A 21,830-nucleotide genomic window follows, 5' to 3' on the forward strand; every position below is an offset into this window, starting at 1 on the left:
ATAGTGACACTATGACACTCAGTTTTGCGCAATCTACCTCTTGACGTGAGAACATTAATGGTGTCTATTAATTGTCTGTTTTTTAGGTCGGCCATCAAATTGTAGTGTGTAAGAAAGTCAGCCCTAATTATAGCTTCCTTGACGTTTGCCACAATAAAAGACCAAGTAACTTTTCTATATAGATTAAGATCTATTGCCAGATTTTTGTTCCGTAGGTGCTGATTGGGGTGTTGTTTACTGCGAAGAGTTTGCAGATTACCCTTCTTTGGATTCACCGTCTCGTTTGGCACAGGTATGATTGAAACCACTGATCCTGAGTCAATTAAAAATCTTTTATTTGTCCGGACGTCATGTAGGTGTAGGCGGTGCTTAGCTAGTGCCGTGGATGACATGTGTTTGCTGCATCTGATTGTTACGTACCGCCTGAACTGATGACAGTTTCTTTAGTTTTCTGAAGTCTGCGTTTTTGTGAAGGAGCAAGGAGTAGTAGATTTCTTTGCTGTGCTGCTAAAACGCTGATGATAATAGCATATGCTTCTTTTCTCTTGCGTCCTCGAACGTGACCTGTGTCTGGATTTTGAATGATCAGATCTCGATCTCGACATCCTTTGAGTCATTTGAGTAAGGCAGTAAGTCAGTACTTTTTTCAGGTCATCAATCCGTTTTTCTAATTGAGACATTACTGCGTTTGGATCGACACTACTTATTGTAGGCGTAGGAGCTGTTCCCATAACGTAAGATGTATTGTTCATGGCCTCCATCATCCGGTCTGCCATTTCTGCCAATGCCTTTTAGTTTCGTGAGTCGGATGCAAACAGTAAGGGTTTTAACTGGCTGGGTAACCTGTTCAACCATAAAGTGTGCAGCATGTCGTCCGTTATGCCTCTTGCTGCCAAATTCCTCATCTCTCGTAAAAGCTGGGATGGTTTCTTGTCTCCTGAGACTAGCTCGTTTAGCAATGTTTGAATTTGTTTCTGCCTCGAGTCAGACAATCTTTGGATGACTGTCTTTTTTAGTTGGCTGTAATTTTCCTTATCCGGAGGTAAGTATATAATATCAGTTAGTTTTTGCAGGGTTTTCGAATCCAAGGCTCTCAAAGCAGCACTGAATTTGACTTCATCGCTATTTATTCTGCACGAGTTTAATTGAGTTTCTATCAGGATGAACCAGATATCGGGCCTGTTCTTTATGAATGGCGGGAGTTGCGGTTTCCGAATTGCGGAGATGAAGTCCTCCCTTATATAATTTGTGAATTGGTCCTTCTCGGAATGCGGCTCCTGGTCTCCGGATGAATTTTGTTCCGAAAAACTCGCCAAAGGTTGATCTCTTGGGTTGTCTTCCTCGTTAATTCCTATCGCGGGTATGGTGTGCCCTATCGGAGACCGTTGCACTGCCATGCCATTATTTCGTGTCGAAACGTTCCAGCCGGCATCACATTTTCTTTCTTTTTCTTCGATCACGTCGGGGTCACCAATTTGTTGTGCCTCTTAACCGTCCGATTCACGAGGATTATGGATGCCTTACTTCTCTAGGTCCAACTTGCACATGGGTGAACGAGGGGTGAAAAAAATTGGCGTCTATACGTTTTCAATTTTCTTTAATGTCTAGGTAGGTCCTCACTCTAAGGACTCCCAGAAAGAAGAGAAAGTACAAAGGTAGTTTTACACTAATTCTAGTTATAGTAATATTTCATATTTCTTAATCACAGCCACAGATGTCGTGTAATACTTTTTGGTATAGTTTCTTCTATACACATACAAGACCCACAAAAAACAATCTTCGCTTGTAAAAAAGGGACGACAAGTACATAAGTCGCATCTAGCACGATTAACATAGTAATATAAAATATTTTAATTAAAAAGAATAGTGAAATCCAAATGTTAAGCGAGCATAAATCATTGTTACTACGGCCAAAAATTAAAATTTGGAAAAAGGAAAAGATTAACACAAAAATTACTTGCCGGTGGCCCGTTGTATGCAATCATATTAAATAGCCATATTTTTAACTTACCAAAGCAACGATTTTATTGCAAGATAGCGACTTACACATGAATATTACGGGCCCGGCAAGTAATTTTTGTGTTACTCTTTTCCTATTTCCATATTTTAATTTTTGGCCGTGGTAACAATAATTTATGCTTGCTTAACATTTGGATTTCACTGTTTTTTTTAATTAAAATTGTAAAGCTTTCAGGAATGCTAGGACAAGCAGAAGTCAGGATTCTCAGTCAAACCATTTTATTGTGTACACTAATTCGGCTCCGCTACAAGACTGCCTTCGCATCTCTTCTCCATGCCTGAGCTCACCTGTCTCGGCGCTAATCCTGGTTCGCGTTGATTGGGTATCGTAAGTCGCGTGATTGCTCGGACCAATTAGAGTCCTTATTTTGCATTTCTATCGCTGGCCGGAATGATATTTTGTTCGCGCTTATTCTCTCTCCTTACAGTCGGCCATTCTGACTAAAAGGCCGCCTCGGCCGTTACAATAAAAGAAAATATTCTCTTTGGCGCATTATACAATTTAGCGTATTAAACAAACAATTCGCATTCATGGCTTTAGGTACATTTTCATGTGATCCGGTGATATAATACCAGTGTATGCGGTTTGTGACAACTGATATCCATCGATATCGGTTACAACGTATCGATCAAAATCTAACACCCTCCTAATGACATACGGACCTTTAAATTTCGGTATTAGTTTTTTGTTATTGCCAGAAGAGGTGTCAATGTTTCGGATTAAAACATAATCCCCAACCTTGTATTGGTGGGTAGCCTTGACTCGACGTTTGTGATAGGCTTCATTATACGCCTGAGATTTAGTTATATTTTTACTCGCTAATGTTCGTACTTCTAACAAGTCGGTTTTTTTAGTTACTTCTAGCGCTTCACGAATCCTATCGTCCACTCTTCCCCGTTGATCAAGTCTAAATAATAGCCTACTTGGCGTGTTACCGGTTGCTTTACATACATTATTATTTAAGTTAAATTCTACTTGATATAATCTTAAATCCCACTTGTTTGGAGTGTCGCATAACTTCCCCAACATGGGGACGATTACGCGATTGATTCGTTCTGCTTGTCCGTTTGCGCGGGGCGTTCCTACTGCAATCAGTATTTGCTGGACAGATTCTTCCCTCAAAAAAGTTTTGAATTCGGTCGACGTAAATGCGGTACCTCTATCGCTGATTAGTCGAGCGGGTTTGCTGTAATTTCTAAAATAATCTCTTAAATGTCTAATAACTTCGCGACTAGCCGTAGTTTACAGGGGTATAATTTGCAAAATTTAGTGAACCCTTCTATTATCAGGAATATGTGTCTAAACCCTTTACTAGTTTTTTCCAATGGATCCAAGTGGTCAACATGAACCGTTTGGAAGGGTACTTCGTCTTTAGGTATGCTATGTAATTCTCCTTTAAATTTGCCATTTTGTGGGGAATATTCAAGACATTTTAGGCACTTGTATATACGCCTTAATCTTCTCGCCAGATTCGGAAACCAGTACACTTGAGAGATACTAGCTGCAACCACCTCAACACCTTGATGACCCATATCATCGTGATTAGCACGTATTACGTTGTCTTCCATTGAGCGCGGAACGTAGAACAGTAACCGTCGACCCTTCTTTTCTTTTCTATAAACTAAGCCATTACGGAGTTCGAAGAATTTATCCTCCCTGCCTTCTAACTGTTTCCGGATGGCTTAAATTTGTATATCTCGGTCTTGACTAATTGATAATGTTCTATCAAAAGAGCTGCCTTCTAGGACCATGATCACGTGACAACGACTCAACGCATCGACGTGGCTCATTCGTTTACCCGCCCTATGCACGATTTCATAGTCATAACCCTGGAGAAACATAGCCCAACGCGCTATACGGATGTTAACATTTTGTTTTGCCAGTGTAAGACGAAACCCATCATAATCTGTGACTATTTTAAATCTTATTCCTGACAGATACACATGGAATCGTTTTATCGCATAAATGACGGCCAAACACTCCAACTCGAAGCTATGATATTTAGCTTCGGCGGCAGTAGTTCTTTGGCTAAAATAAAATATTGGTCTCAAATTTCCATCACTCTGTTTCTGAAGAAAGATCGCGCCGAATCCTGCAGAGCTAGCGTCACAGTGCAGTTCGCTTTCTATGTGAGGAGAATAAATAGCTAATACTGGCTTCTTTGATAAATGAATCTCCAACGCGTCGAACATGCGTGTTTCCTCGGGTCCAAATTTAAATGCAGCGTCTTTCTTTATAAGATCATATAATGGCTTAGCTAGTGTTGAGAATCCCGGGATGAATTTTCTGAAATAGCTAGCTAGGCATACAAAGCGGTGTATTTCTTTGTTATTCCTAGGAGTGGGATAGTTGACGACAGAAGAGATATTAGAGTCACTCGGACGAATTCCACATTTGCCCACACGATACCCCAAATAGTCAATCTCGGATTGCAAAAAGTGGCACTTATTGAGTCGAAACCGTAGACGGTTATTCCCCGCCACTTCGAATAGCTGGCGGAGAATAAACAAGTGTTCATCACTAGTCTTCGTCGCGATCAAAATATCATCTAAATAGACAATAATTTGATTATCTTCCAGGAAGCTAGCTAGTACCAAGTTTACAAACCGTTGGAAACCCCTAGGCGCATTCGTTAAGCCAAAAGGCATCTTCAGGTATTCGTATTGCCCGAGAGGTGTTACGAATGATGTATACTTCGTCGAGGACTCTTCCATCTCTATATGGTGGAACCCATCTTTTAAATCCAGAACCGTAACGTATTCCTTGTCTCTCAACTGATCAAGGTTATCCTCTATGAGCGAAGTAGGGAAATTATCTTTAATAGTGATTTTATTGAGTTCACGGAAGTCTACGCACAAACGGGTTTCACCATTCTTTTTACGAATCAAAACGATGGGACTCATATATAGGGAATCGCTTGGCTTTATTATTTTCTTATCTATCAGGTCGCTCAAAATAGTACATAAGCATTCTTTGTCGACAAAGTATAATCTCCTAAGGCGAAAGCTTATAGGCTGCTCATGCTTGAGTGTGATTTTCATTTTATAGTCTACTTCTTTTGCTTTTTTTTTGTAAATTCGACATATCACATGTGTCGTATAAGAGTTTTATTTTTTACTAGTAACCTCCTTTCCAACTTCTGGATTAATATTCAACCTTTCTTCCGGCTTATTCGCGTCAGTCATTACTTCTATATTCATAATTTGTCCAATAAATTCGCTATCGAACCCTCGCGTTGAGTCGTCATCGTCATAATCTTGTTTACATTTATTCAAATTCCCTTCTACCGGTGGCTTCGAAATAAAATCGCGGCCCAGTATAACAACGTGAGTCATGGTATTGTCAGGTACAATATACAAACGAAGAGTCATATCCTCACCGTTTACCCTCGCGTCTACTGTAAACAAGCCTTCAGTTATTAACGATGATTGATTTAAACCCGTAAAGTCGCAACTTCCAACGATCGGTTTTCTTACGCATAACGAAACTACGCTACTTTTCGATAAAGAGACAGGTGAACCGGAGTCTAATATAGCGCTTAACATATAATTATAAGACTTATCGCTAGAGTCATGAACATTGTAGCTGATGGTGGTCAAGTATGGAGGTTCTAAGTCCCTTGGTTCCACTGCATAGCTGCCTACTGCCCTTGGTGGATCAGCTGGTTGATTTTCGGTGCAGTTGCGTGCTTGATGACCCGGCTTCTGGCATTTGAAACATAGTCCCTTGCTCCGTTTGGGTTTGGTGCAATTGTTTGACAAATGTCCCGCTTCGTTACAATTGAAACAACGAAGTATCTTCCTCGCTGCAGTCATGGGTGGTTCTTCTTTTCTTGCTGTTAATTTTCCATGCTTTGTTCCATCAGACTTGGTAGTAGAAATGACGTTTTCAAAAGCTTCTAAAACGTCAGTTTTATCTCGAAATCTCATTAGACGTACCTGGTTACGTAACCGCATCTCGGTCACACCGTCTATCAAGTAGTCCACTATCTCATCTTCGGCCACGGGTACCCGATTGGCAAGAATAATTTTTGCGTGATAATAGTCTGTAAAAGGCTCATTGGGTTTCCACTCCCGTGCTTCGAATTGTTTCCGTAGTGTCATGCGCGTTTGTCGGTTATCAAACATTGTTTTCATATCCCTTAGAAGATCTGAGATATTACAGGTTAAATGTTCGCTCCTTGAATGAAACCAATCAGCGGCGCGTCCTCTCAATTTAGAGCTAATTAACACGCGCGTACCATTGTCCTCTAATTGGTAAGATTCTTTAAGCAGTCGTATCTGCTGTTCCCATCTCCAAAACGTATTTTCTGAACCATCAATATCGTTCAATAAATCGCCTACAGCTCGTATGCTTAAGTTTGTAGGTGCCGCACATCGTGGACTGAGGCCTGATTCACTGGTTTCGACGTTGACCATGTTATGAGCACGCCTTTGTCCGCTTTGGAAAAGCTCCAAATCCTTACGAGCAACATCTCTTTCTCGTTTCGTCAACTCTAATTCACGGCGTAGAAGGCTGTTTACTTCATCACTATAATCACCGTTGTTCCCGAAGTTTCCACATGGAACGTTTTCGCCGCCTTCGTTCAGATCGGCCATGCTCACACGCGTTACATTTCCGTCGCCATTCTCTTTATTGGCTTGTTCTGGTCGTCTCTCCAACGCTTCCCAGATATGCGGATCCGAACTAGTCAACCGGGCTATCAACTTTATTTTGCTGCCCGACAGTAAGAGATTCCTTTCCTTTAACAATTCCTTCAATTCTTGAATTTTCAAAATCTGCGGGTCCATAGCGCTTAACCTTCCTTCTCGTGCGAATAAGTAGAGTTCCAAACGGCCTGAAATACCGACTACACAGGCTTTCAAAGAATTATTTCAATTCTCTATTTCTTCGCAGTTCACAACTATCCAGTTTGTAGCTTCGATCCCACTTCTGAATCTGTAAGGCTTTCAGGAATGCTAGGACAAGCAGAAGTCAGGATTCTCAGTCAAACCATTTTATTGTGTACACTAATTCGGTTCCGGTACAAGACTGCCTTCGCTTCTCTTCTCCATGCCTGAGCTCATCTGTCTTGGCGCTAATCCTGGTTCGCGTTGATTGGGTATCGTACGTCGCGTGATTGCTCGGACCAATTAGAGTCCTTATTTTGACCTTCTATCGCTGGCCAGAATGATATTTCGTTTGCGCTTATTCTTTCTCTTTACAAAATATTTTATATTACTATATTAATCGTGCTAGATGCGACTTATGTACTTGCCGTCCTTTTTTTACAAGCGAAGCTTGTTTTTTGTGGGATCATATAATGTTTTGTAAGAATATAGGAATTAAAACTAAACAATTATTTTAACTAATTCAATCTAACGAAACATTTTCCTATGTTCTCATCGTTCCATAATGTAAAGCTTCAATTCAAAATATTAATTTATTATTCTATTAAATAAAATAAAAAATATTCTAATAATGAATTCTTATCATAATTAAACTTTTAGAAGCTTTTAACATAGTATTCAATGACTGTTTGAATTATAATTCCAACATTTTATACCCAAAATCAGCTTCAAGCATTTCGCTTTCAAGAATTTGCTTCTAAAATTACCTCTAAATCCACCTTTTTCTTAGGTGCCACTCTCAAAATCAACTTTGCATTATGGTACTTTCTCCAGCACATTAGTGCCATTTATATTTTCCTTTCAATAATATAAACTAGGAAATACACCAATTTTTGCAATGGATGCCCCTCTTTAGACATAATTTTCAGCTTCCAAAACTTATTCACTGTATGCCCCATCACATGTAAAATATTGCAATCATGAATTCTTTTCATATTTACAGATCTACAGGGTCTTTTTCTAACAGCGGAGCATAGAAGATTCGTGTTAGTTGACTATAGCACTCGGAATGATCGAATCTGAGAGCGCTGATTGGTCAATATTACGTAGTATCAACAGATAATAAGCCGTTACCAATAGTTGGATACGAAAAATGAGATTCATCAGCCATATTGGTGTGGAGAAATGTTTACATGCTAATCCTAGCAGAAAGAGGTGTAAAATGGAGAAATGTCAAATGGTAAGGTTACTAAAGTAAAAATTGTAAATAATGAATGGAAAGTACGAATAATCTTCATTTTCATTCAAAGCATTCAATTTTTACTTTAGTAACGACAACATTTGACATTTTTCCATTTTACACCTCTTTCTGTTACGATCAGCATGTAAACATTTCTCCACACCAAAATGGCGAATGAATCTCATTTTTCGTATCCAACTATTGGTAACGGCCTATTATATGTTGGTACTACGCAATATTGAGCAATCAGCGCTCTCGGATTCCATCATTCCGAGTGCTATAGTCAACTAACATGAATCTCCTATGCTCCGCTGTTAGGAAAAGACCCTGTATATGATTTTGTTATAATTTTCATCAATTATGTGATTTCTAATTCCAAAATTGTGTACCCAAAATCACTTGCAAGCCCTTCACTTTCAAGGATTTGCTTTGAAATTCATCCCTTTTTCTTAACTGTTACTCCCAATATCAACTATGAATCAGGGCTTTTTTTCAAGCAAACTAGTGCCATTTGTATTTCCTTTTCTTCAATATAAACTAAAAAATGCACAAATTAATGCAAAGGAAGCCTCCCTTTTTTAGATTTACCACTTTCATTTTCCCAAATTTATTCACTGTATGTTCTATCGCATAGAAAATATTAAAATGATGACATCTTTTTATTTTTTCACTTCTGGATGACGTTATCATTATATTTATTATTTAATTGACATATATTTGTAAGAGTTTATGCCCAAAATCACCTGCAAGCCTTTCACTATCAAGAATTGGCCTCTAAATTTGTTAATTTCTCCACCCTTTCGTTAGATTTAAATCTAAACATTAACTTTGCATTATGGCTCTTACTTTGGCAAACTGATATCATTTCTGACTTCTTCTATTTAATATTACAACTGAAGCCTGCACAATGACACAATAAACACGTTATTATAATTCAATCTGAAATAAAATCTCACAAAGTACCAAATAATATATTACATATTATATTATAAAATTAAATATTATATTAAGAAGAAATTAAATTTGGATAATTTTTTTGAAGACAATAATAATTTCTTTCTACTCCGATTAGGAAAGCATAGAAAAATATTTGCATTTAATACTTTTTTATATTATAATTGAATATAAAATAACGATTAGCAAATATTCATCTACTTTTCTTTAATCGTAGTAATAAAAAAGTTTTATTGTTTCCTGTAAAATTGTTTGTATATATGATATAATCCATCGGACAATTAAATTCCACATCAGTTTAAAGAAAGAAAAAGTTAAACATGTATTTTGTTAATGATGTCAATACCTGGAAGTTTAGCGTATGATTTTCAAATACCTTAACAATTTCTTGCAATTAATATGTTTCTGATAATCACCGATGCACATAAATGTTGAAAGTATAGTACTCCTTGGCTCAATGTTGAAAATTTGTAAATATTACTCTTACTTCATCTAGTCATCTATATCCTCAACAATGAAAATAGAAATGTTCTATCTTAATTTATCTGAAAAAGAAATTTCACAAAGTACCACAAATTATACTAACAACTTGTATTGTAAAATAAAATGTTATACTTATCTAATAATTGTCGATTCCTTATATCATTATTATTCGAATTTATTTTAAAAATTAAACACATTCACTAACATAACAATGAACAACCTCACTGTATTAAATACATATAACCTTACATTACAATTGACAGTTAACAAGTTGCCGAATTAGTTATATCGATTATATCGATTTGTTTGCCAGTTGACAACTAAGTTTCGTCATTGAGTATAGTTTGTTGGAAGCGGGTTGTAAAATTGAGGTCATTTTCGTTAGCGGCCAACTTCAGCCTGAGACATTCTGAACTCGGGAAGAAAGAAGGGAGATGAATTTCAACTTCGGCATATATATAGCTAACAGAGTAAGAGATCTCTGGATTGCGTGAACCGATTATAATGTTTATGGGCTCAAATGAAAGGGTTTTCAAGACCATTTTAGTAAAGCTTTACTTAAATCATGACAATTGATCATTCATTGAAATAAATCGGTTTAAAAATTGGGACGGCTAAACTTGTTGTATAAGTTACACGGTAGTGCTCGGCGGTATATACATGTCATTATCTACTTTTATATGTACTTGCCGTCGAGGCATTACTGTGTCTCTTGATATGTTTTGTTACAGTACAAAGATAAGTATATATTTTGTTATAGTGTGAGTCGTGGTACGCCACACTGGGGCTATACAAGTGCAATCTGTGAGAAGAAGTCGCAATTATTAACATGTTTTGTAAGTGTGCGTGAAATATGTACTTTCAGTGTCAGAATGACAGGACTAAAGGTTTAAACTATATTTTTATAATTAAAGCGTCATAATTTTTTAATTTCGTGTAGGTATTAAAATAATATAAAGAGGCAATAATTCAATTTTTTAGACTTGCGTTGGTTAATTGCTCATTTAACCCATATTTTAATCTTTTCAAATAGTGTTAAATTATAACAATTTTTCATTTTAATTCATTCTTAATAATAGTATGTTATTAATAATAAAGTAAAATTATCATCTTTACTGTGGATATTTTTTAAATATGTGGAGTTGTAATTAATTAAAACAGTGACTTGTCTCCCAGTTTACTATTTTATTCGTTACGGACACGGACACAGCTTTATTTCCCTTTACAACATAGAAATAAACAATTATCAGATAAGTTGGAATTGTAACAAGATTTCTTTCTATCTAGCCTTTTAAGTAACAACTACATTGTGATACCTTTTTCTGTTGTTATAGGTAAAGCGATACAATGAGTGACTATAATTGACTACCCAAATATTCAACCTTTATTAAAATATACGCACCTATTGAGAGAGATTAACGAAATATTTTGTTAATTACATTATGGGAAGGTTAAGTTTAACAGCAGATTGATTATACGTTTCAAGATAAATCAAGAAGCTTATAATCTAACATATAATAAATTCTATTACCAGGATGCAGATACCATTTGCTGTGGGTAAAGTTTCATATTTCATATAGAAACACTGTATTTTTTTAAACTATCTATAATACATTTTTTCCTCACTTAAGTAATGGGAAATACCTTGCTTCTTTTTGATAAGTAAACTAGGATAACTTTCGTTACTCTACTCAGTATAAGTAGAGGAGCAATGCGGTTCCGATGACAGGGAGTGGGGGAAGCTGTTTTGTGGTGTGGAAGGGGGATGGGTGGGGATAAGACTCTCTTAGTATGGTAGTGGTGGGGATGAGGAAGGAAAGGGTCTTATAGTGGGATCGAGTTTGGTTAGGGAGGGTGGGGGTATTTTTCACCCTATGTCACAGTTGGAAGGTCTTATAGTGGGACTGAGTTTGGTTAGGTAGGGGGTATTTTTCACCCTATGTCACAGTTGGAAGGTCTTATAGTGGGACCGAGTTTGGTTAGCGAGGGGGTATTTTTTACCCTATGTCACAGTTGGAAGGTCTTATAGTGAAACCGAGTTTGGTTAGGGAGAGGTATTTTTCACCCTATGGTACCGTTGGTTAGTTATCCTACGGGGACCTAATTTATCCTACGGGGCCCTAGTTGAGGGAAGGTTTTTTCACCCTTCGAAGTCGATGGTTAGTTACCTTACGTAGCCTAACTATTTCCGACAGGATAGTAGGAGGAATGAAGAACAATTAGCTTGAAGAAAGGGGGAAATTTTCATGAAACATGCATATTTAAATAGAATTATTTTAGTATAAAAATCGTAGGCATAATGGCACCAACGTTCGTTGATTTTGAAGGATTCCGTTTGACGGATAAGTAATTTATAATCAAAGAATTTGCTGTTGTACAAGAACAAAAAGTGTTCCATATTTTATTTTCGCTTCCCTATTCATATTCATGGCTAAGTGAAGAAGAGCGAAAGCGGACAGAGTAAGTATATGAAAAAGAAAAAATATATATTATTTTTGTTTAATATAATGTTTCTTTTTAGCTAGTTCTTTCTAAATTATCACGGCTTAAATTGGGCGGATGGCTACTCACCCTACTATAAATATAAAGATATTATAAGGAAGTATATCTATGATGATGAGGATGAGATTTTTGTGAAAGGAATTGAAAATACAAATTGGTTAAGAGATATTTGTAATTTAGAAATATCTAATGTAGATAATTTTATGTGGGGGGATTTTGATTTAGAAGATAGCTTGCATAATTCACATCTTCCAGCATGTTTGAATCATGAAGGTGTATGTGCCTTAAAAAATGTCTATTATATGAAATATATGTATAAGCAAAAATCTGGAATATATGTATAACTGAAAAACGTTTGCATCTATTATCTAACATGTCGTTACCTGTCCTCAATGTTCTCTTACCCCCTGAAGTGTTTCAGAGATCCTTTTTCCGAAGAGAGCTCAGTTTCCCACCCACTTTTCCTCAGTTCCTGATTAGTCCTCTCAAAGAAAAGAACAAAAGATGTCTCTACGAAATAGAGTTTTGAAAACGCAAGAAGAATATCGCGAGTGGGTACGCGAGTGTCGTGAATATATTCATAAACTCAGAATCTCTAATCGCAACGCACCTATAGGCACGCTGCAGAAAAATTTTGCAGAAATTGCACAAATACAGTGTTCTCTACTTAGAGCAGCTAAGGATAAGAGTTATTGTTTGAATCATGCTCTCAAGAATCCTGATTTAGGAAATCAGCATAATTATCATGAGTGGGTACGCAAGTGTCGTGATTATATTCGAAGTTTAAGAGATGCTAATAGATCTGCAGCTCCCGATACAGTACACAAAAATCTGACTGAAATAACAACTATCCAACGTCTACTTCTGCATGCGGCAAAAAATGAGAAATCAATTGGAGTGAGAAAGCTTATTTGGAAAGATCTGGAGTCTTCATTTAAATCTCGACTATGTAGCGGAATGGTTGTAATTTATAATTATATAGAACCACGTGATTTTCTAACAGGTGCAAAAGACTTAGTACAGACCTACGCAGAAAAAGTGTTTAATAACGTGAACGCAGTTAAAGTAAATTGCATCATTAACGGACAATTTATTTGTAAAGAGATAAGTGATATTAAACATATCTCATCCCGCAATGCAGTTTTATACAAAACTGATAGTTTTAGTGATTGGTACAATACAAATATAATAGACAAAATTCTAAAAGAATTCAGTGAGTTTCAAGAGCGTGATAGTGGATTGGCGTTGGAAAAAAGTCTGAATTTAATTATAAATATTAATTATTATAACCCGCTGCATATAGGTTGTGCAGTCGAGCTTCCAGAATCTATTAAGAATAAACAGGCTGTGATAAACATACACAGTGATGATAATACATGTTTTGCATGGGCTGTAACGGCTGCACTCTATCCGGCAAAACCGTATACTCATCCACAACGAAAATCTTCATATCCTCATTTTACAACTGTTTTCGACGTTAGAAGTATAACTTTTCCGACTACATTAAAACAGATTCCGAAATTTGAGGAAGATAGTGATGTCTCTATTAATATTGTTACTATGGAGGAAGAGACTGAGACGGATGAGAATACAATCATAGCACCTCTACAATTAACAAAATGCAAGAGGACCAGACACGCTAATCTTCTTCTTCTCAAGCATCAAGGAGCAGCGGCACATTTTATATGCATCAGGAACCTTTCCAGACTGCTAAATAGACAGCTTACTAGAGGAAAACGCTCTCATCTTATTTGTGATCGGTATGTTTTACTGTATATATATATATATATAATTACTGCTTCTATATTCTAATATTACTTTTTCCCTCCTATAGTTGCTTACACTATTTCCACAACGATGAGAAACTAAAATCGCATGAACGTGATTGTGCGCAACTCAATAAAAACATCCGAATTGTGCTACCTGACAAGGACCGTTGGGTTTCCTTCAATAACATGAAGAACAGTGAGAGGGTGCCATTTGTCATATACGCTGACATTAAATGCTTGCTTGAGAAAGTTAAGCAAACGGATGACGATATTGGTATTTATCAAAAACACATACCTTTTAGTATAGGTTATTATTTTAAAAGCGTTCATGATTCAACGCTTTCTAATTATAAATAATATCGAGGACTTGATTGTATTGAATGGTTTGGACATGAGCTTGATAAAATGGCTAGTATAGTGAGTGAAAAACAGTAATACCTATGCATAAACTAAGTATTAGTGAAAATTCAAGGCATTATACTGAACCCAACTGTCATATATGTAAAAAGCCGTTTCTTCTAGACCAAATACGTGTTCGCGATCATGATCATTTAACTGGTAAATATAAGGGACCTGGTCATAATAATTGTAATTTAAACTTTAAAGATTCACATGTAATACCAGTCATTTTTCATAATTTATCAGGTTATGATGCACATTTTATTTTCGGTACAATCGCTAACTTGTATGAAGGTTCAGTACACTTGTCACCTGTACATAAGGAGAAGTATATTTCATTCACAAAATTCGTCCGTAAATATAATATACAACTAAGGTTTATCGATTCTTTCAAATTTATGGCATCTAGTTTAGACAAATTGAATTCATATTTAACGAGATCACAGTTAAAAAATTTAGAGTCAGAATTCTCATATTTAGACATAGAACAATTTAACCTTCTGACGAGGAAAGGTATTTTTCCTTACGATTACATAGATAGTCTGAACCGTCTGGAAGAAACTGCTTTACCTCCACGCGAGATATTCTATAATAGATTATCCGATAGTGATATTAGTGAGGGTGCGTATAATCACGCTAAGGAGGTATGGACCAAATTTCAAATACGAACATTGGGGAGTATAGCGATCTCTATTTGAAAACAGATATACTATTGTTGGCTGACGTTTTCGAAAATTTTCGTGATAGCTGCATGCAAACTTATAATTTCGATCCTGCTCATTATTATACACTCCCAGGCTTCACGTGGCATGCAATGCTCAAACATACAAGAATAAGATTAGAACTTTTCACTGACGTAGAAATGCTGCTTTTCGTAGAACGGGGCATACGTGGTGGTTTAAGCCAATGCTCGCACCGCTATGAGAAGGCTAACAATCGGTACATGCAAAACTACAATACCGAGGAACCTTCTAAGTATTTAATGTACTACGATGTAAATAATTTGTATGGGTGGGCAATGTCTCAACCGCTACCTACTCACGGATTTCGCTGGATTGAAAATGTTAATAACTTGGATTCTCTAATATACCGATAGATTCACCCGAGGGTTATATTTTAGAAGTTGACTTAGAGTATCCAAGCATGCTTCACGATAAACATTCCGACCTTCCATTTTGTCCCGTACGTGATGCACCACCGGGTATACGTCAGAAGAAGCTACTTGCAACTTTAGAAAACAAGGAGGACTATGTTATACACTTTCGTGCTTTACAGCAATGTATGCGTAATGGTGTTATCTTAAAACACATTCATCGCGTTTTAGGATTTCAGCAGTCCATCTGGTTACGTAAATATATAGATCTGAACACTAGTTTGCGTGCAGCATCTAAAAATGAGTTTGAGAAAAATCTTTTCAAATTAATGAACAATGCGGTGTTCGGTACGACTATGGAGAATGTTAGAAATAGAGTTGATGTGAGACTCGTGAGTAGGTGGGAGGGAAGATATGGTGCTGAAGCAATGATTGCTAAGCCTAATTTTCACAGTCGCACTATATTCAGTGAGAATTTGGTCACGATTGAATTAACAAAATTAGCAGCTAAATTCGATAAGCCTATGTACGTAGGTATGAGCATTCTTGATATTTCGAAAACATGTTTGTATGATTTTCATTATGATTATATGCTTCCTAAGTTCGGTAGCAAATGTAAAGCGTTATATACCGATACGGATAGTCTAATATACAGCATTGAGTGTGATGATATTTACACTATTATGAGGGAGAATCTTGCTAGATTCGATACAAGCGATTATTCTCCCAACAATCAGTACAATTTACCTCTAGTGAATAAAAAAGTCCTTGGGCTGATGAAAGATGAGAATAATTGGCAGATAATGACAGATTTTATTGGACTGAGATAAAAAATGTACACATTTAAAGTACAAAATAAAATGATCAAAAAAGCTAAAGGTATTAAGACTTACGTTGTTGCTAGAAACATAACCTTCGAGGACTATAAGGAGTGTTTAACAAATTTTACTGTACAAGTCCGCAATCAAAATTTAATTCGCTCAAAATTGCATAATGTTTATTCGATTACGCAACGGAAAGTAGCTCTCAGCCCATACGATGATAAGCGTTATATCGTGCACGGAACTGTATCGACTCTACCATGGGGTCATTATAGAATAAATTAATTATATTTAAATTGAATAATTTTATTAATAAATATTGTTTTTACATAATACTATCTTTATTTATCCATGAATAATATTTATTATCGAATCCTAACCACTTCACAAAGACCTTATCACCCTTCTTACGTAATACCTTCTCCACTACATATACATTAGGATTAGCAGTTTTTAAAATTTAATATTCGTAGAATCCTCCGTATATATCAGTACCACTAGAGTATCTAAATAATTTGTAACAGGATTTGTTTTCTGCACTTTTATAATTTCAAATATTTCAGTTGTCCAATTTGGTGTGTATCCCTTTGCGAATACATTCTTGTATTTACTGATTCGTACAAAATCACCTACTTTGAACTTGGCACGGCCAACAATCTTTATATTATTGTATACTGTAGTCAGGAGCATATTAGCATGATCTGGCATCACATCAACTGGTCGCATTCCTATAGTACGATGTTTTCTTGCGTTGTAGTTTTCAACTAGTCGCTGCAGTATGCCTTACCACTCATAATTTCCATTCAACGTAAATCGTTTCCACATTTCAGTCTTCAGCGTGCGATTCCAGCGCTCAACTATCGTAGCTTTCAATACGCTGTATGTTGAGTAATGATTTATTCTACGTTTTTTTATAAGCGATTTGAAATCACTATTATAAAAATCCTTGCCATCATCTGTCTGCAAATTTTTGGGACATCTCCCAATTTTCAAAATCTTCGTAAATGCGGCTGTCACTTCCTTGCTAGTTTTGGTTTTTAGTGCTACTGCCCATCCGAATTTCGTCAATGCATCAATAACTGTGAGAATATAGTGGTAACCTCCGTCAGTATAATTCTTCATATCAACCAGATCTGCTTGCCAGAGGTCATCGAAACCTCGTATTATAACTCTTCTACGTTGAAAATTCCGTCTTGCAGGTACATGCAGTTCTTCGACCAATTTTTTCTTTTCTTCACTATCCATAACTCTTCAGCTATGTGTTGGGTTTACAAGAGTACAACGAGCACTGATGGTAGTAAAAGTTTCTTTTTCCTAATAAAACTCTTTGTCGAATTATTTCAAGAAGAATTCTCCTTAGCATGATTTTCCCCATGGAAAATAGCACTTTTTTTTTAATTTCGCATTATCTTCATTACATATTTCTTTGATTCAGCATCCTCTTTAGTCTGATTCTCTATGAAAATTGATGCATATTTCTTTAAATCTGCATTATCTTCAGCATGTTTCTGCATGAAATTACTCAATTTCACTTGAAAATCATTCAGCCTTAACTCGGTTTCATCCAGTCTTAACGCAATACTTCGTAAAATATCACTCTTTTCTTGCATTTCATTTTTAAGGTTCTCACGTACAGCATTCATATTATCCAGCAGAACACGCTTATTCACAGCACATTTCTCATCAGTAGCATCAAATCCTAAATTTGAAATAATATTCCCCTTAGCATTAAATGCATTCATACGTTTATCAAATTTTAATGTTTCATCTTCAGTTTGGCGGAAATATTTTCTCACATTACTGGCAGTGGAAATACCTCCAAATTTATTTATCGACATTGTGAAGAAGTAACACAATCAACTGGGAAATTATGGAAAGTGTAATCTCTTGTATAGGATAATACGTTCTTCATGAAGCTCCTCAATTATTGATTGTATCTCATTATGATGATTCGTATGTCCTGCAGCAGATGATGCTATCAAAAGTCTCAAACGTTCAACTAATTCGTTCGGATCATTCCAATGTACATAGTTCACTGGTTTATCATTAACACACATATAACCGCTGCCTTTTACAAGATTCTTTGGAGGAAATAATGGGCTAATTATTTTCTTCCATTTATGACCCTTATTCCCACGAAGCTCTCCCTCGCTACTGTAATCTGCTCTGTGTACATTAGTTTGAGAAAGAATATTCTTATATGTTTTTAAATCATCTTCAGTATAATCATGTGGCTCTTTCATGAAGATCAATTCAAATAGACCAATAGTACCCTGATAATACTCATCATCAATAATAATAAAATCTTTACGATTTACTTTAAAAGAACATTTTCCAAGTCTCATTTTGTTAAGTCTAGCATCTCGTTCAACTCCAAAATTATCATCAATTAAATCCTTATTTTTACGCATAAACATCTCTATATATTTACGTTCAATTGGTGCATATTCTGACAAAGAACTATTTAAATCTAAGGATCTTTGCAATGGCGATGATGGAGTTTCTGCTTGCATTGGTGATGGTATTGCTAAATCATTAACATCCTTTTCCACTTTCACTCCCTCCTCCTCCTCCTCTTCCTCCTCCTCATCCCCATCCTCTTCCAGAGAAAGGTATAATGTTTCATTAGGTCGTGAATTTCCTTGCTCATCATCATTATCATCATCAGATGAAGGGGTTGGAATTTTAATTCTAAAGTTGTCTGCGAAATATTCACATTGTGGAGTCGATGAGAAATAAGTCCTTTTACGTTTCGATGGAATAATCAAAGAATTATCGCTTACAGTAGTCTTCTGTAGCGGTTCCTGTTTATACTCATATTTCGGGGACACGAAGGTCATCTCATTATGTTCAGTGAGCTTCTTCAATGGCTCAACAATTGGTTTAAAAGTTTTATTTAAATTGGTTTCCATCATTTCTCTTCCTGATTTGATTGCACGATATTTTTCACGAATTACTTTACTTTTCGCGGCAATCTTCTTAAGCAGCATCTTTTCTTCCATTTTCCTGCTTTCCATGTTTTCCACGTTCAATCAACGTTCAATCCACGTTCAATCTACGTTTCCACGTTCAATCCACGTTCAATCCACGTTCAATCCACGTTCAATCCATGTTCAATCCACGTTCAATCTAGGTTCAATCAACGTTTAATCCAGGTTCAGTTCACGTTTTTATTTCCACGTTTATACTAGGTTTATTCCAGGCTCATTTGATGTGTGTGTGTTTTGATAGACACTTAGCTCTAAACTGAACAATCTTAAGCAAACGGTATACTATTTAATCTTAGCATACTCATCGAAACCTTTCCGATATCTATACCATTTTGAATTGTACTATCCTTGTCGATCACTAGAAATCCATAATCATGGTGCCAGCACTTTGAACACAATTCATTGAATTTTTCAAATGACATATCCGTTTTTACATGATCGTTATAAATATGTTTTAAATTAGTACCATCTTGCTTAAAGATTATGAGAAGATTTGCATTATCACGAATCATGTGTTTAGGAATTTTAGCATAAGTCTGGCAGAGGTAGAAGCAGTCAATATTTTAATGTCTACCCATGGAGAAGTAGTCTCTGATATTATCATGCTTATCGGTAGCAACATCATCAAATATGAAAATAGAATTGGGTAACGCCTCAGTTACCTTTCCAACGTCGCTATTGTTTGAAAATTTAAAATATGTAATACCTTTTAGTCCTTTTAATAACCGTTCAAGGTATTGATACTTGGGTTGTTGAATCAACTTTGAGTATACATAAATATTTTCAAATCTCACACCGTTAGGACTTTCTACGAGACTAAGCGTACGTTTGTTTTACCGCAATTCGAGGGTCCGCAAATTATACTACCAATTGTAGATGGAAGTAGGGATCCATGACGTTTACTGCTTCCTCCACAACCCCCACCGACAATAAAGCGATCGGCGTTGGAGACACGAATGTGCAGTGGTTGCTTTACGAAATCCATAACTGTAAAACTCTATGATCATGCAAGCTATTTATAGGCTTGAAACAGATTATCTCATCAGTTCTCATTATGTCGTTGTTAATGTTAGATTTGCTACGTTTGGAGGATTTAACTATTGAGCAGCTAGAATGCATTCCAAAAATTTTACTATTGAAGCGCTTTCCAAACAGTATTCGACTTGTTTGGTGTAAATTGCCTGAGCACATTCATGCAGATCCTGAAGTGCAACAATATCGTGCCTGTACGGAACATTATAATTTACCTAATCAAGATCATTTTGATGGAATACCGCCTTCAATAAAAAATTGCTGGATGTGTCAACGAACCCGTTAGGAAAGCATGACATGATAAGATATGGTTGTGGATCTTTTTTCAATAAGCTGCTAAATAAACTACCCTTCGAGCTGTATGTACCTGGCTACAATTATTGCGGTCCAGATATTCGCCTTCAGGAACGGTTAGTACGTGGTGATCGAGGAATAAACCCTCTGGATGATGCTTGCCGTGAGCATGATATCGCATATTCAGTATATAAAGACCTGCCCTCACGTCATCATGCTGATAAAGTACTTGCACGCCGTGCACGACAACGTATCATAGCTAGTGACTTATCCGTAGGTGAACGACCGACAGCGACTGCTGTCTGGGCATCAATGAATACAAAACAGAAACTCGGCTTAGGACTGCGAGTGTCTAGAAAAAGTACAAAGAAAAGAAAAATTCGTGTACCGAAAAAACGAGGTGGTTTATTGAGGAAAAAGTCACTTACTAAAACAAAACGGGGGGGTTTATTACCATTGCTTCCGCTGCTGAGTGCGGTGGGCGCAATAGCTGGCGGTGCGGCAGGTATAGCAAAGGCTGTAAACTACACCAAAGCAGCCAAAAAACAATTGGAAGAAATGCATCGACACAATCGTTTAATAGAAGCGAGACGGGGACAAGGTTTATACCTCTCACCATACAGTCGAATAGGAGAGGGAGTGAAAAGGAAAAGGAAAAGGAAAAGAAAATAAATGGACTTCCTAAATCTGGACCTACTAGTAATATGCAATTATGAAACGTCTGCCGTAAAATACCGCATTTTCGGGGAGTCTTTATGCGTACATCTCTACCTCAAAATGCGCAATGCAATGAGTGCGCAATTGTGAATCTTGATGACCAGCAAGGTCCTGGAACACATTGGGTCACTTACGTTAAACGTAATAAGCACGTTAAGTATTTCGATTCCTTCGGAAATTTAAAACCTCCAATTGAACTTGTGTAATATTTTGGACCTTCTGCTATAATCTACTACAACCACGACCAATATCAATCGTATGATTCAAGCATATGCGGTCAGTTGTGTGTCAAGTTTCTACGTGAACAATGTCTTTAACAGTTACCCTCTCTGGCCGTGACTCGGTATTGGGGTCAGATTTTTCCCCCCGATCGATCTTCGAGATGGACATTATGAACTCGGTCTCGTAGACTTTCAGAGCTTCAATTCAATCTCTAATGTTGATGAGACAAACAATATATTTTACGTTGATGATCAGCAGATAACTATACCTACAGGTTGTTATGAGCTCAATGCTATAAATGACTTTTTACGTGCTCAGATGTTCGAAGGTGATGAAGAAGAAGTAATTGTTCTACGTGCTAATAATAATACATTAAGAAGTGAAATAAAGTGTGTAACGTGTTTTGTTGACGAGTTTAGTCGTCGCAAAAACCGTTCGGTTCGCTTGACCGAGAAGGATCAAAAT

General features: G+C 36.6%; 2 protein-coding genes across 2 annotated transcripts in view; both read right to left on the reverse strand.

Moving 5' to 3' along the window:
• LOC136778025 (opioid-binding protein/cell adhesion molecule-like) overlaps nt 1–21,830 on the reverse strand; it is a 1,000,824-nt gene that overhangs the window by 829,698 nt on the left and 149,296 nt on the right. The window lies entirely within an intron of this gene.
• Nucleotides 444–1,397, reverse strand: LOC136778089 (uncharacterized). Its single transcript, XM_066734698.1, has 2 exons — nt 817–1,397; nt 444–699 (listed from the first exon to the last, which is right to left on the reverse strand). Exons 1-2 carry the CDS (start codon nt 1,395–1,397, stop codon nt 444–446), a joined length of 837 nt encoding a protein of 278 aa, XP_066590795.1.

Source organism: Prorops nasuta, unplaced genomic scaffold, assembly GCF_024137725.1.
Source record: "Prorops nasuta isolate Cenicafe-Biocafe unplaced genomic scaffold, Cenicafe_Pnas_1.2 PNAS00013, whole genome shotgun sequence".
NCBI classification, from domain to species: domain Eukaryota; kingdom Metazoa; phylum Arthropoda; class Insecta; order Hymenoptera; family Bethylidae; genus Prorops; species Prorops nasuta.

Coding starts and splice junctions, on each gene's coding strand:
- LOC136778089 (XM_066734698.1), bottom strand. CDS start 1,397: ATGGCAGTGCAACGGTCTCCGATAGGGCACACCATACCCGCGATAGGA. Junction 700..816: donor AGCCAGTTAAAACCCTTACT/GTTTGCATCCGA, acceptor TACAATAAGTAG/TGTCGATCCAAACGCAGTAA.